Source organism: Myotis myotis, unplaced genomic scaffold (assembly GCF_014108235.1).
Source record: "Myotis myotis isolate mMyoMyo1 unplaced genomic scaffold, mMyoMyo1.p scaffold_m19_p_4, whole genome shotgun sequence".
NCBI classification, from domain to species: Eukaryota; Metazoa; Chordata; class Mammalia; order Chiroptera; family Vespertilionidae; genus Myotis; species Myotis myotis.
The window spans coordinates 2,326,998-2,342,140 of NW_023416346.1; the positions used below are offsets into that span (position 1 = coordinate 2,326,998).

Below are 15,143 nucleotides of genomic sequence, written 5' to 3' on the forward strand. Positions count from 1 at the left end.
TTCCGGTTAGGAGACTGGGGGCCTGGGGCTGACATTCCCTTGGCAACCAGCCCCACTCTGAGGCTACCCTGTGACATACTTAGGTGTGCTGAAAGGGACTTGTTGTGAGTAACAAAAAACACTTTCATCATTCTTACCACCTAGGAAATTCCCAGGCTTGTAGGAGCTCAGTGCCAGAAACACGACCAGACCAAGGCAAACCAGGGGCCTGTGCGGGGAGCTTCCACCAGGAGCCGGTGGGAAGGTTGTACTGTCAACAGTGTTTGATCCAAGCAACAAAAATGCACACAGGTGTGCTTTCCCCTCCCCCAGCCTCCCACCCTCTCCCCCGGAAAAAACTCATCCCATTTCCCAAGCGTGTAAGCCAGTGGTCGGCAAACTCATTAGTCAACAGAGCCAAATATCAACAGTACAACGATTGAAATTTCTTTGGAGAGCCACATTTTTTAAACTTAAACTAGATAGGTAGGTACCTTGTTATTAACTTAATTAGGGGACTCCTAAGCTGGCCTTCGCTAAAAACGTCCTCAGTCTGATTGAGGTACGTTTGCTGTGGTCGACCCCTTCCAACTCTCCCATCCACACTCGTCTTGTATACTTGTTTCGTCCATCTCCTTTCGTTCATCCTCTCTATATATCCAAACCATCTCAACATGCCTTTCTCAATCCTCGACACTACATCTCCTTTCACTCCACAACGTTCCCTAAAATTAAAAAGTTTTGTCAACTTCGCACTGTACGTGCACACCTGCACGTGGTATTTTGTGGAAGAGCCACACTCAAGGGGCCAAAGAGCCGCATGTGGCTCGCGGGCCGCAGTTTGCCGACCACTGGTGTAAACGATTTAGAAAGAGGAACTGCCTGGGTCTCCAGCAGCCCCGTGTCCCTCAGTCCCAATCCCCGCTGGTTTTTACAGCCCGTAGCTGCGGGCACTTCTCTTCCCAGCTCTGGAACCCTGGGCTGGGGGTCTGGTGTGGGGCTGGGACGCCTTGCTCCTAATGGGAGGCCTCTGCACCTCTGCCCCTCCTACCAGTTTCAGTGCACTGCTTTCTTTGCTTCTCTAGTTGTAGGACTTCCATTCAGCCAGCTTTCTGATGGTTCTGGACGATGGCTGTTCCATATTTTAGTTGTAATTTTGATGTGGTTGTGGGAGGCGGTCACCTATGCTGCCATCTTGGTTCGCCCATCCCTGGGCCGGGGCTTGAGCCTGCAACCCAGGTGCGTGCCCCTCACTGGGAATGGAACCCAACTCCTGAGGACACTAGGAGGAGTGACGTCCACAGTTCTGACCTCAGCAGCCCTGCTCAGCCCCAGCAGACGCATGCCGCTGGCTTTTTGTGTGAAGTCCATCCATCTTCTATTTGGTCTTTCCCACCCCATTATTGTCTTTTCCAAAGAACCCTGCCTTTCCGTGATGCGCTCGAAGTAGGGCAGCTTCAGTGTTGTCATCCTTGCCTCCAGCGATGACGGCTTGATTTGCTTCTGGACCCACTTGTTCATCTTCCTGGGGCTGAGGGTACCCTTAGAGCTCTCCCCCAACACCGCGTTTCAGATGCATCATTGTTGTCATCATCAGCCTTCTTCATAAACCTACAGATGTGCCGAGTGTACAGAACACACGCACACACACACACACACTCACACAGATTAGTACACGTCTGAGTGCAAGTAAAACAGGAAATACGGGTAAGTGGTGGATGATATCAATGTCAGTATCCTGGCGGTGAGATTATACTACACGCTTGCAAGATGTCACCATGAGGGGAAACCGGGCAAAGTGTACAAGGGATCTCTATGTTTTATTTCTTAAAGCTGCATGTGAGTCCACAATGATCTCAAGAAACTTTCTAATTAAGAGAAAATGAACACAAAGGCACCGAGGAGGTAGCAACTGCAGGAAGCAGCTACTTGGGCTGAGGGAGCAAAGGGAGGGTGATGGAATGATTAAAACGTAGACACCTGGAGGAGGGGTCCCCTAGTCAAACACAAAGCCTGATGCCCACCAAGGAGAGAAAGCCCAGACCTGCTTCCCTGAAAAAAGGCTTGAAACAGCCCAGCCGGCATAGGTCAGTGGTTGAGCGCCGACCTATGAACCAGGAGGTCACAGTTCGATTCCCGGTCAGGGCACATGCCCGGGTTGTGGGCTCCATCCCCAGTGTGGGGCGGGCAGGAGGCAACCGATCCATGATTCTCTCTCATCATGGATGCTTCGCTCTCTCTCCCTCTCCCTTCCTCTCTGAAATCAATATAAATATATAAAAAAAGAAAATAAGAGAACCAAGATGGCGGCATAGGATAACGCCGGAGTTTGCTGCCTTGAACAACTACTTCAAAAGTGAAACCAAAAAACGGAAGGGACAGCACCCAGAACCACAGGAACGCTGGCTGAGTGGAAGTCCTACAACTAGGAGGAAAGAGAAACGCATACGGACACTCAGAGGAGGCGCAGTGCTGAAGTCAAATTCTGAGGTGCGGAGTGCGCGAAGCGGGCTGGCGGCGGAGGGCGCGGTTGGCGTTTTCAATCGGGAGGGAGTCGCAGAATCTGAGCTCCAGATCCGGGCGAGTCTTTAGGGACCCAGACTCAAACGGGAGAAGCGGGACTGTCTGGCTTCGGTCAGAGCGAGTGCAGCTTTCTCTCTGAGCTTTGCAGCGGGTGCTGGGACTCAGAGAGGCAGAGCCCCTGGGGACAGGACTGAGAGCCGCCATAACTGCTCTCTCCGGCCCACCCTGTTGATCCTGTGCGACCCGCCCCGCCCAAGCCCTGCACAGAGGCTTTTGCCCGATAGCCTCAGGCAAAGGCTAGATTAGCACCTCCCTAGAGGACAGAAGTTCTCTCACTGCTGACACAGCTGATTCTCATAGCCACTTGGCCTGGAGGTCAAACCCTCCCTGGAATTAGCTACAACAATCAAGATTTAACTATAAGACTGCGAACAAAGACCACTAGGGGGTGCACCAAGGAAGCATAACAAAATGCGGAGACAAAGAAACAGGACAAAATTGTCAATGGAAGATATAGAGTTCAGAACCACACTTTTAAGGTCTCTCAAGAACTGTTTAGAAGCCGCCGATAAACTTAATGAGATCTACAAGAAAACTAATGAGACCCTCGATGTTATATTGGGGAACCAACTAGAAATTAAGCATACACGGACTGAAATAACGAATATTATACAGACTCCCGACAGCAGACCAGAGGAGCGCAAGAATCAAGTCAATGATTTGAAATGCGAGGAAGCAAAAAACACCCAACCAGAAAAGCAAAATGAAAAAAGAATCCAAAAATGCGAGGATAGTGTAAGGAGCCTCTGGGACAGCTTCAAGCGTACCAACATCAGAATTATAGGGGTGCCAGAAGATGAGAGAGAGCAAGATATTGAAAACCTATTTGAAGAAATAATGACAGAAAACTTCCCCCACCTGGTGAAAGAAATGGACTTACAGGTCCAAGAAGCGCGGAGAACCCCAAACAAAAGGAATCCAAAGAGGACCACACCAAGACACATCATAATTAAAATGCCAAGAGCAAAAGATAAAGAGAGAATCTTAAAAACAGCAAGAGAAAGAAACTCAGTTACCTACAAGGGAATACCCATACGACTGTCAGCTGATTTCTCAACAGAAACTTTGCAGGCCAGAAGGGAGTGGCAAGAAATATTCAAAGTGATGAATACCAAGAACCTACAACCAAGATTACTTTATCCAGCAAAGCTATCATTCAGAATTGAAGGTCAGATAAAGAGCTTCACAGATAAGGAAAAGCTAAAGGAGTTCATCACCACCAAACCAGGAGTATATGAAATGCTGAAAGGTATCCTTTAAGAAGAGGAAGAGGAAGAAAAAGGTAAAGATACAAATTATGAACAACAAATATGCATCTATCAACAAGTGAATCTAAGAATCAAGTGAATAAATAATCTGATGAACAGAATGAACTGTTGATTATAATAGAATCAGGGACATAGAAAGGGAATGGACTGACTATTCCTGGGGGGGAAAGGGGTGTGGGAGATTCGGGAAGAGACTGGACAAAAATCGTGCACCTATGGATGAGGACAGTGGGTGGGGAGTGAGGGCGGAGGGTGGGGCGGGAACTGGGAGGAGGGGAGTTATGGGGGGGAAAAAAAGAGGAACAAATGTAATAATCTGAACAATAAAGATTTAATTAAAAAAATAAAAATAAAAAAATAAAATCAAAAAAGAAAAAAAAAAAAGAAAATAAGAAAATAAAGAAGAGAAGACCATCCTTTTCCCACTGCCCACTGCTCTGCCAGGGCCCAATATGCTGGGACTGCTTGGGGCTCTATTTTATTTCATTGGTTTGTATATCTACCCTTGTGCCAACATTACACTAGTTTCTATAGTGCAGCTTTATAATAAGTCTTTAAAGCTTTTAACATCGCACACCTTGTTCTTCTCCAAGATTGCCTTGATTATTCTATGTCCTTGGAATCTCCACGTAGATTTTATAATTAGTTTGTCAAGTTCCACAAACAAAACTTGTTGGAATTTCAAATGAGATTGCACTGAATCCGTAGACCGGTCTGGGGAGAATTGGACATCTTTACGATGTTGCATCTTCTAGCTGAGACTATTGTATATTTCTTCCTTTATTTAGGTCTTCTTTCAAGCTTTTCCATAATGTTTTACAAACTATAAGCTACAGAGGGGTCTTGTGTGTTTTTTGTTAGGCCTATTCCCAGATGTTTGATGCTGTTCACATCTTGTATATCCCTAGCAATTTTTTGTCTGCTTTATCATTATGAGCGAGGCACGTAAAAATAGCCCACTAGTATATTGATTTAGTCCTTGAAGTTCTATGCGTTATTTTCTTTACTTTGAGGCTAGGTTATTATCAATATAGGATTGTTAATCTTCTCAGTGGATTGACCCTTTTTATCATGATGAAATGTCTCTGGTAATGCTTTTTGCTTGAAAGTCTGTTTTATCTAAAAGTACTATAGCTACACTGGTTTCTTTGTTAGTGTTTTCCTAATGTATTTTTCTTTCCTTTTAGTCTAAAACTTTCACCTATGCTTAAGGTGTGTCTCTTAGAAGCCTAGAGACTAAAATTTTAAAAAGTACAGTCTTACCATCCTGTTCTTTTCTTTTTTAATTTTTAACTTTAAAAAATATTTTTTATTGATTTCTGAGAGGAAGAGAGAGATAGAAACATTAACGATGAAAAAGAATCATTGATCGGCTCCCTCCTGCAGGCCCCACACTGGGGACCAAGCCGGCAACCCAGCATGTGCCCTTGACCGGAATCGAAATAGACAAAATGCTCCAATTAAAAGACTGCAGTTCAGTTCCCTGTCAGGGCACATGCCCAGGTTGCAGGCTCGATATAAAAATATATTTAAGAAAACAAAATGTATTTTTTATTTCAGAGAGGAAGGGAGAGGGAGAGAGATAGAAACATCAATGATGAGAGAGAATCATGGATCGGCTGCCTGCTACTGGGGATGGAGCCTGCAACCCGGGCATGTGCCCTGACTGGGAATTGAATCGTGACCTCCTGGTTCATAGGTCGATGCTCAACCACTGAGCTACCCCAGAGGGGCTGTTGTATTTTTTATTTGTATTATTTGTAAATCTACTTCTGTCCACCCTGTGTGTGTGTGTATATATATGTTGCCCTGACAGAGTGTTTATAGCAGTTGCGTGGCAGAATTTGGTTGAATATCTACTTTTTGTTTATCCATATTTTCTAATCATTCTATGAAGGTCATGTGTTATTTAAGTAATTAAACAAGATAATGTCTCCGTTTTAAGTGAATTATGTTGGCTGTGGGTTGAAACAGGTATTCTTTGTCTGCAAAAGATATTTTCTGCGTTATTTTTTAGAGTTATGGTTGGTTTTTAAATTAGAACTGGTGTTGAATTTTGTCAAAAAAATTTTTTTTCGCCACTGCAAAGATGATCGTATGGTTTTTCATTTTTGTAACTGATATATATTTTATATATAATAAAATGCACAGGTCTTAGGAGTTCAGTGTGATGTGTTTTGACATAATGTATATACCCCTATACCTACCACTCCAACAAGAGATATAACATTTCCACCTCCCCAGAAAGTTCTAGAAGCAATTTTGTGCTGAGGTGTAATGCTTTGAGCACAGTCTGGATTTACCCGTCTCCAGCCTCAGTTTACCTTCTTGAGGGCCAGGAGCCACATGGGAGGCCCCAACACGCTGTCCCCTCTCAAGTTGGTCAGCAGCCCATGCTGGTGGCAGAAGGGAGCTAGATTCTGTGCAGGGCAAGTGGCCATGGGGAGGGGAGGGAAAGCTGCCTTCTGGGATGTGAAGAAGCAATGGCAGGAACGTAAGCTTTTAGTGGCCCAGCCTAAGAATGCGTCTGTGGCAAACCTGTTTGCGGGGACCACATGCTGACAGGCTCAGAGGGGCGAGGAGCGTGGAGAGCAGGTGTGGTGGGTGCAGGATCCCGACACCACCGCAACCATGGCATCTCAGCTGTAGGCCCCATGTCTGTGCTCATCCTATATAATAAAAGCCTAATATGCTAAGTGTCGGTCATCTGTTCAACCAATCAAAGCGTAATATGCTAATGATATACTAAGGCTGCTCAACCACTCACTATGACGTGCCCTGACCACCAGGGGGCAGACGCTCCAACTGGTAGGTTAGCTTGCTGGCGGGGTCTGGCCGATCAGGACTGAGCAAGATGGGCTGGACATGCCCTGGAGCCCTCCCACGGTCCCTCCCCAGCTGGCCAACCTCCTGTGTCCCTCCCCGGCCCTGATTGTGCACCTGTGGGGTCCCTCGGCCTGGCCTGGCCCCTCTTGCAATCTGGGCTGAGGGTCCCCCCCCACCCCAAGTGCACAATTTTTGTGCACTGGGCCTCTAGTTCCTTAATAAAGTCAGATGCCACCTTCTGGGACATTCTCTCCTGGAGCACCCTTCCCTTTGGCTGGGTTGCTAGCTTGTACTCCATTGTCCTCAGGGGGCTTGCTACATCAGGATACTCAAGGTGACTACCTTCAGTGACATTGAACTCAAGGCCACTACCCTGCAGCAATCTGGTTGCATCTGTTTTGCAGGTTCCCCACCTCTGCAGCAGCAGGTCATGGACTGCTGCCTAGAGTCACTGATCCAGCTCACCGTGGGACATGCAGGGGACGGGGAGAATGACGGAGACGCGTTGCTCTTCATCTCTGCCAGCTTGGGACTGGCGCCCTGGTGTGCTTGTAGGGCCATGAGTGCAGAAGACGGGCTTCATGGGGGATTCTGCTTCCGGTGCTCTCTACATGGAGGCAAGAAGCTGGCAGAAAGAGGACTTGGGATTCCAGGGACTCAACTTCTTCTGTCAGAATACTCTCTAGACCAGTGATGGTGAACCTATGACACGCGTGTCAGAGGTGACACACGAACTCATTTTTTGGTTGATTTTTCTTTGTTAAAGGGCATTTAAATATATAAAATAAATATAAAAAATATAAGTCTTTGTTTTACTATGGTTGCAAAGATCAAAAAATTTCTCTATGTGACACGGCATCAGAGTTAAGTGAGGGTTTTTCAAAATGCTGACATGCCGAGCTCAAAAGGTTCGCCATCACTGATCTAGACTCTTCTATATATGTTTGGTAGCATGAAGTTTACTTGGGGAAAGCAATGAATCGCCCCTAGTTTATGTTTCCTTAATATGGATGGGTCTTCTTGCCTGGCCTGTGGCTCAGTGGCTGAGCGTCACACCAGGAACCAAGAGGTTGCCAGTTTGATTCCCGGTCAGGGCACGGCCCAGGTTGTGGGTTTGATCCCCAGTGGGGGGCGTGCAGGAGGCAGCCAATCCATGATATTCCTCTCTCATCGATGTTTCTATCTCTTTATCTCTCTCCCTTCCTTTCTCTCTAAAAATCAATAAAACAGCCTTGGCCAGTTGGGTTCAGTGGATAGAGCGTCAGCCTGCGGACTGAAGGGTCCCAGGTTCGATTCCTGTCAAGGGCATGTACCTTGGTTGCGGGCACAGCTCCAACAGGGGGTGTACAGGAGGCAGCTGATCCATGTTTCTCTCTCATTGATGTTTCTAACTCTCTAACCCTCTCCCTTCCTCTCTGTAAAAAGTCAATAAAATATATTTAAAAAAATCAATAAAACATTTAAAAGAAGAAGAAAGAAGCCTTAAAAATGTGTTTAAAAGTGGGTCTTCTCAGTGGGAGCTGTGAGCACCTTTGGGCGGGGTTGTTTCTGGGGAGGGGGGTGTTTGGACACATGCAAGTGTCGGTGTCTGTAGCCACCATGGTCCTTTGCTTGGGCAAAGCGTAGGGCCAGGGCAGGGCGGGGAGGGTGTAAAGCAGGTCGTGGAGGCAGGTCGCATCCCAGGCTCCAGCAAAGCACCCCGCACCAGGGCCGCCGGCTCCCTCCTGACGCCCCCTGTGCAGCTTCCAACAAGGCCCGCTGCGTGCCTGCCCCACGTAGATCAATGGGCACTTCTCGCTCTAGGATCTGTCACTACTTGGATTTTTTTTCATTTTTTAAAACCTGAAGCTATTTTATTTAAAAAATATTTTTATTTCAGAGAGGAAGGGAGAAGGAGATAGAAGCATCAATAATGAGAGAGAATCATGGATCGGCTGCCTCCTGCACGCCCCCTACTGGGGATTGAGCCTGCAACCTGGGCATGTGCCCTTGACCAGGAATCCAACCATGACCTCCTGGTTCCTAGGTCAATGCTCAACCACTGAGCCACCGTGGCTGGGCTGAAGCTATTTTAAATCTGCATCTAAATGCAAGCAACTGCCCTAGCCAGTGTAGCTCAGTGGATAGAGCATCGGCCTGCAGACTGAAGGGTCCCGGGTTTGATTCCCAGTCAGGGCACATGCCGGGGTTGCGTGCTGGATCCCCACTGTGGGGTGTGCAGGAGGCAGCTGATCCATGATTCTCTCTCATCATGGATGTTTCTCTCTCTCCCTCTCCCTTCCTCTCTGAAATCAATAAAAATATTAAAAAAATAAATGCAAGCAACCGAACTGGAACAGCTCTTGTGCCATGGTGTGTAGCTACACTGAAGATGGAGGCTGCCGGGCGGATGCCGAAAGCATGGGAGCAGCCCTGTGCCCCAGACCTTTGCAGGGGGGAGGGGAACACCCTCCCCCTCCCCCTCCCCCTTGTGTGGTGTGCCCCCCAGCTGTGTGGCCTGCAATCCGAGGACACAACGGCCTTTTGGTGTTTTATACATTTTATTCGTACATTTCTCCAACTTTGAAATGACAAAAGCCCAATTCTATGGTTTCCCATGACACAGCATCCTACAAGTATGTATATTCTACGAAGAATACTATGGAGACTCTCTCCCTCCCCTGTCACACGAGATCACTGATTAGGGTTCCATCCACTTGGACTGTGGGCCAGGGCACCAGCGATCGGTGGCTCTGGCGACAGGCGAAGGGATCAGGGCGGGAGGGCGTGTGCTAAGGCATGTAGATAGATACACACAGAGAAAGAAAAGCAGGGCATTCACAGAGAATCCGGACCTCTCCGACCCCGTCCCGTGGCGGGCGCTGAAGGACACCCCTGCACAGACGCACTTGCACGCTAAGGCTTGGCTGTACCCTGCAAATACTTACAATTGGCTACGGTGAAATATACAACAACCATGAACATCGCTCTCTTTTGATCACTGAGACAATACTTCAGAACCTTTTATAAAAAGGCAATTGTACAGACAGAGAAAAGAACACGCTGGCAAAACTTGATGCAAAACAACAACCCGAGGAAGGAGTCTGACTGGTGGCGCACCTGCATTTGCTACTCCGGCCGGAGCGCTCTCGGGGCTCCCGTGGCCTTTGCATCAGCCACCCTGCCCGGCCCGCAGCCTCCCGCCTGCCCACCAGGGGGCCTGAGCATCAAGGCCCCCAATTCCTGGTCTCTTCAAAAGGAAAAACAAAAAAACAGGTGGGGCGACTCGCTGTGGAGGAAGGCCTGATTGTATGCCTGGGAAGAACTAAGATACTGCCGCCCCTCTGGGCCCCACGCTGGCCACACCCCAGGCCTCTCCTGGCGAGGAAACTGACATGTTCTCTAGGTCACGTGCCTGAGAAACGGGAACTGACACTCAAGTGAGTGGCAGCAGCAGAGCCCTGGGTTCTGAGCCCACGCAGACCTGGAGTGGTGCGTGGGGCCAGAAACGAGGTCTCTTGTGTGGTGACAAATCTCTTTCCGTTTTCTTTTGCTCGGTCCATTTGCACAGGTTGGAGGTGATGGAGGGGCAGGTGAAGGTGGTGGGGCACTGGCTTTTCAATGCCCCCCAGGAGCAAAGGGTGGGTGGTGCCCATTAGAGGTGGTGCGGGCTCCCCCCCGCTTCTCTCTCTGGGCTGGGCCTGCCCACCTCCTGCAGCTTGGGAGGCAGAGAAAAGTCCAGCTCCCAGGGATGTGCGCAGCTGAGCGTAGTCCTGTCCCACTCCCACTCCCTGCACACACGTCACAGCCAAACTCCACTCACTGAGCTGGAAGACCCGAGCCTCCCAGCAGCTCCAAGTTGAAGGCCAACGGCGAGGTGAGTGTGGCCAAGCCAACCCAGCATGCAGCCTCCTGGGCATGCGCTCCTGCAACCGAAGACCCCGAATGCAGAGGAAAACCTCACTTCTAAAGGGGTGAGAAGAGGCAAAGGTCGACCCAGTAGGATGACTCACGATGGAAGCTTGTAGCCCTTATGTGAGCGGCAGCCAGAAGCACAATGTCAGCGGGAGAGGAGAACTCACTAAGAGGCGAAGAATAAGAGCAAAGCGCTCAGCGGCCTTGAACCTCTGACTCGCTGTCATTAGCCTCAGGATAAGCCCTTGTGAAGAGGATGGAATCAGGAGGCTGTGTTCAGTTCTGGAAAAACAAACCCTCACCTGCTCCCCAACACACACACACACACACACACACACACACATGCACATGCACACACACACACATGCACGCACATACACACACACACACACACACACACACACACACACCAGTTAGACGATAGGAAACAAGTGAAGAACTGGACCTGAAATGAAGAAAAGGACCTCACATCGGGGAATGCCAGAGGTGGCTCAGGGCCACCTGGCCGTGAGGGACGGGTCCTCTCTGAGCATCTCCCTGGTCAGTTTCCCCTGAGGGGGCTCAACTGGCCGCACTTTCCCAGCGCTGGATGCAAAGCCAGGACGGGCTGCAAGTGGTTGAAGAACTCCACAGAAGCGCCCTCCTCTGCAGTAATGAGATCAAAGGCTTCCAAAGATGCGAGTCCCAGCCAACCAGCTGGCCCAGCAGAGATGGGGTTGGATGGGGAAGAGGGCGCTCGCTGCCTCCTGCCTGCACCGCGGCTTTGCGGCATCTCTGCTTATTCTGCCGCCAATAGAAGGGCTGGGTGGATGCCTCTGCAATGCAAATTGCAAGAAGTAGGTCATCCATTTTCCTCTCTGAGCACACATTTTCAACCATCTCACCTGACAGGAGAGACGTTTAACTGCATTTTAAAAGGCTGCCATATTATCGTGACACTGGGACATTCCGGATGAACTGAACTTCATTTTCCATTTTGGTGTTAAAATTGAATGTGCTGCAAGGGCAAAGAAATTACTGCCTCATGATTAAAAAATCACAACATCTCTTCTTTATGATGAGTAATTGAAAATATTAAAAAGACCCCCCTTTTTTTGCTGTGGGGGAGTGGGGTTGAGAAACCTCAGAATACGGCTCATGTGACCAGTGAGAAGATCTAATAATCCAATCATTTGCTCTGGTATTTAAAAGGACAAAAGAGGATTTTGCTGATAGAATGGAAGCAATCAGGAAGCTTTTTAGCAATTTTCCCTGATTGCTCAGTGGACAATTATAATGCAGTGGCAGCAGCAATATCCTGGAATTACTCCGAATTCAGATATTTCGGTGTTTTCTGCTTGGTCATAAAGACGCTGCTGTAGAGAAGATGTGTATCAGTGGAATGGAGAGGCCAGAGAGAATGAGTTCTGGGCGCAGGAATCCCCCATTCACACAATGGCAAGAACAGTGCCTGCCTGTGTGGAGGTTTGTAAAACCATCTGCATAAAGCCACGGGCGAGAGAGGACTAGCACTACAATGCTGCTCGATACTGGGACCACAGACACTCAACTTGGCATCGCTCTTCTCTTTCTCTGCTTAATCCACATTTACCAACATGGCATGGCCAGCATCTCTCAAGATTTGGTCTAAAAGTGCAAGTAGGGCACAGGGGTTTCTACCAGAGGAGGAGTTTCTCTTCCCCAGGTGTTAGCTGATTTCTTTTTTGTGCTTCATTGGAAAAGAGGTAGAGCGGGCTCTTGCACACTAAGAGCCCGGATTGTGGTCAGTACCTTCAAGGGAATGATTATGTGGCCTTGGCATCGGTTAGATTTGCATCAATCCTTGCACAGCCCTAAACAACTCTTGGGGTTTCTCTTTCCATCCAGAATGTCTCTGCTCTGGTGGTCTGGTCACCCTGTTACGGAGCCCCAACAGAAGCAGTTCGCTCAACTTGTTGGTAAGTTGCAGACTCATCTGGTCACTGACAAAGGACAACATCAGAGGAAAAAAAAATCAGCATCATTTAATAAGAGTATGTGGGGAGGGATGACACCCCAAAAGGAGTATACAAATGTCTTCTCTGTGTGGCCCTTCAAGAGGAGCTTTTCAGCTCAGAACACACCCTGCACATCCGGCCAAGGCACAAAGCGATGAGGCCATCTAACTGTCAAGAAGCAAACACGATGGTATTTTTTTCAAGGATCTCAGGTTAACAGAACCACTTCACACACCCCAGCGCTATAATGAAAAACCTTCCACTGACCTTTGGCAAGAGTCGGAAACGCCCAGCCTGAACCTGCTGTATTGGAAGGCTGTGACCTCATGTCAGGGTGATGAGATGGTTAATGTCTCTAAAGCAACAAGAAAAGATGATTCTCCTGTGCCAAGGGATATAGCAAGAGGAAGGGAACCACAGGTGGCCTCTGGGACACGGTGGCCCTTGGGTGACCGCGTGTGCTCTGGGAGCCAGGCATGGTCTGAGCTGTGCTCTGACAGAGGATTTTGTTGTCCTTCCAACTGATAGCCGCTCCTGGACCTTTGATGGTTCAATGAGCATCGAATGACTTATAAAATCTGAAAGATTATCGGTTGTATAGCTGAACAAATCTATAATGAAATGAAGGACCCAAAGGCTTTTAATATTGAACACATAAAAGGAAGTATATTTAAAAAAATTGGTCAAACTGTCCTGTTAGTTAGCATTTTAAAGGAATTTACAGGGCTGTTATAGATTATTCTTTTGGAATAATTCAGTTTATAGCAAATGCCTAAACTGGTTTCTTCATTGCACAGTATATTCTCTTAAAATGGGTGCTTTTAAAACAATTACATACATTTTAAAAATCCTCATTTCTTTGCTTAATTAAAACGTTAATACTCTCAGACAACACAGATCTGAAATGGTGAAACCAGCAATTCCCCCTCCCACCTTACAACAAATTAAACTGAGACAAAATTACAAACACATTTCACTATATGATTATTATTAATAAAAATCAGTTTTGTTTTTGTTGTTTTTTTTTTAATAAAGTTGCCCGAAATGCAAGGGATGTGCATAGGTTTTACAACTTAGTCATAATAGCATCTTATTCTTATTCCCTGGGTGTGCCCCGTGAACGGAATGTACTTGGCTGTAATTACAGATCGTTTTGTCCAACACAGACACACCGACAGCATAAACGCTCGCGACTGTCCACATGCATTAAGAGTCAAGACCCAAGTTCAAATCTCTAAAAGGTTTACAGGGGGGCTTCAAAGAGACAGTATCACATCATCTGGATGTCACATAAAGGACTTAAAAAAAAAAAAAGGCTACTCTAAAAAACAGAAGAGAAAAAAGGCCTTTAAAAATTTCTGACTGTTTCGTCATCACTAGACTGATTATTTCAAATAAATAAAGGAGAGAAAGAGATTCCAATCCATAAAATCAGACTCTAAAAAGAATGTAGTATTCCACCCCCGGTCAAGGTAACAGAATCACTGTTTATTATTATTAAAATAGATTATAGAAAGCAGCATCTATTTTGTGCAGTTTTTAGGGGCCTTGGAAATAAAAAGCTATGATTTCAAAAAATATAACATTCCAAAGGATTGAATAATACATACATTTAAAGATACATTTTATTAAAGTTTAGGAGAACTGATTAAAAAAGATACTGTCTCTTTAAATTAGTGTGTAATTGTTTTTCTCCTCCTACCTATTCGGACATGACAATAATTATAAATGTAGGTCACACTACAACTAGGTAGTCTCTAGGGACCACGACCTGCTGACACAAGGCCGATAACAAAGAGGCGTTTCCATGTATGAGGTGGCTCCCAGGTATGTGTCAGGTAGCTGGGGACAGGCCTAATAGACCCAGGACACGGGGACCCACTGAGGGGCTGTGCACACGAGCTCCACGGCTTCCTCCAGGTGTCTGATTGTCTCATCAATTTCATTGTTGATAATTGTGAGATCGAAGTAGTGTGCGTATGTTCTCTGTAAGATATCAGACTCCTTCTGTAGGCGCTGAAGAGATTCATCCTGGACGGAGAGGGGGACGGAGGCAGGGGCGGGCAGGGGGGGAGGGAAAAGTAGAGAAGAGAGAGGTCAGCGGGATTCTTTCTCTTTGCACGTTTCTGTTCGTCCCCGTGTCAGAAACAGTCAAGGCCGGACCTCAAGGTGCCGCGTTGGGGCACAAGGCTGAGTCCGCTTCATGACAGAGGAGACGAGGGACAGATCTGGGTCACAGGACTCCTGCTTGCCACCCAGACCGCTCACCATGCAACAAAGAGCTCCACGCCAAACCGGACGGACCAGAGAAAACACACACTCTTCAGCAAACACATTACCAACCCCTCCTCCCGTCCCCCAGGCCTAGCCGTTCTGTCTTCATTCCTCTGACCCAGGCCCCTCATCCCCAACCTCTTTCCTGCTCCCTGCTCGGTGGGAGGGCTTTGGGGTGAGTGCCCGTCCCCCCTCCGCCCTCTGCACTCGCCTGCTCCGGGCCCTGCTGCCTGCGCACCTAGACGCCCTTGCCTCCGGACAACAAATTCAGTCGCATTTTCCTCTTTTCTACTTAGAGGCTCAACATGTTCCGGGAATTCAATTACATATAATGGCCCTCAAC

The 15,143-nt window shown here is 47.7% G+C and overlaps 1 protein-coding gene across 7 annotated transcripts in view; it reads right to left on the reverse strand.

The window, feature by feature from the left end:
* Positions 1–13,148: 13,148 nt before the first annotated feature.
* Positions 13,149–15,143, reverse strand: part of CASK (calcium/calmodulin dependent serine protein kinase) — a 285,193-nt gene continuing 283,198 nt past the window's right edge. For 6 of the 7 annotated variants that reach the window (XM_036304041.1, XM_036304040.1, XM_036304043.1 and 3 more), the window contains one exon: positions 14,381–14,557. In XM_036304041.1, coding sequence (XP_036159934.1) covers positions 14,381–14,557 — 177 coding nt within the window. Of the gene's footprint in view, positions 14,558–15,143 lie in introns of all 7 variants that reach the window. The other variant, XM_036304037.1, reaches the window with a different exon arrangement.